This window comes from Osmerus eperlanus, chromosome 28 (assembly GCF_963692335.1).
Source record: "Osmerus eperlanus chromosome 28, fOsmEpe2.1, whole genome shotgun sequence".
Lineage (NCBI taxonomy): Eukaryota > Metazoa > Chordata > Actinopteri > Osmeriformes > Osmeridae > Osmerus > Osmerus eperlanus.
In genome coordinates this window covers 7,205,150-7,206,011 of record NC_085045.1, presented here as the reverse complement: position 1 = coordinate 7,206,011, position 862 = coordinate 7,205,150, and the positions used below count along the sequence as shown (strand labels likewise).

Below are 862 nucleotides of genomic sequence, written 5' to 3'. Positions count from 1 at the left end.
GTATTACACAGGCCAAACTAACTACTTTACTTGTGATCTGTGTTTCAATGGAATATTTAATTACCAGTAGTTTTAAAGTGGTTGTCTTTAACTAGTAGCTTGTAACTTTTAGAGACATAAACATTTGAAAAATGATCGCTTTTCAGATGAACTACATTTAGGAACTTAGCAGCAATCTACCACAAGATGGCAGTGTTTCAACTCGCAATCTCGAGTCATGCAGTCTACTTGTGAAACAGTTGTAACAGGCAAACACACGTAAACGTAAAACGATTACTATTGTTTGTTAACGATCACTGTTCCCTGCAAGACATTGCAAATGAAAGTGCCAAAGTACCAAACATGTTCTACGGGACTTGGGGAAAGCTAGCTATATGAATTGAGTGGACAGGAGCCGGGTACCAGCGCAGACATAAGTTAAGAAGCTGTAAAGATCCACTAATATCCACACCACGTACCTAGCAGGTGACAATGTAAAGTCATAAACTTAAGCTACTTAGCTGCAGGACGTTGCTGGAAAGTAGACATAACTGGTACCTGCTGTCCTCTTACTCAAAGTATATTTTCTTATCTTCTGTCTCTCTTCTGTCTCTCTTTTCTTGCATTGTAGAAAATCTTGAACTTCCCACTTCCCGTGCGAAGCCGGATATAGATGAATTCAATTGGTTTAGCTGAGTGAAGGCCCCGCCCCACTCTCTATGCAACATTCTCTACAGCCTATGAAGTCATAAATCTTTTTACTCAGATTTACAGTAACATTCTATATAATTTTTCGGATAGTTCCAGATGCTGTAGATAGTTACATGGCAGTAGGTTACTATAAACAATTTTATATCATTACATTTATATGTAAATTCAATGT

General features: G+C 37.8%; 1 protein-coding gene across 9 annotated transcripts in view; it reads right to left on the bottom strand.

Moving 5' to 3' along the window:
- Positions 1 to 627, bottom strand: part of fancc (FA complementation group C) — an 18,407-nt gene extending 17,780 nt beyond the window's left edge. For 2 of the 9 annotated variants that reach the window (XM_062454193.1, XM_062454190.1), the window contains exon 1: positions 538 to 626. Coding sequence is in view for 2 of the 9 variants with exons in the window: in XM_062454188.1 (XP_062310172.1) it covers positions 553 to 605 (53 nt within the window). In the remaining 7 variants the exon portion in view is untranslated. Of the gene's footprint in view, positions 1 to 458 lie in introns of all 9 variants that reach the window. The other 7 variants (XM_062454188.1, XM_062454191.1, XM_062454194.1 and 4 more) reach the window with 5 other exon arrangements.
- Positions 628 to 862: the final 235 nt, after the last annotated feature.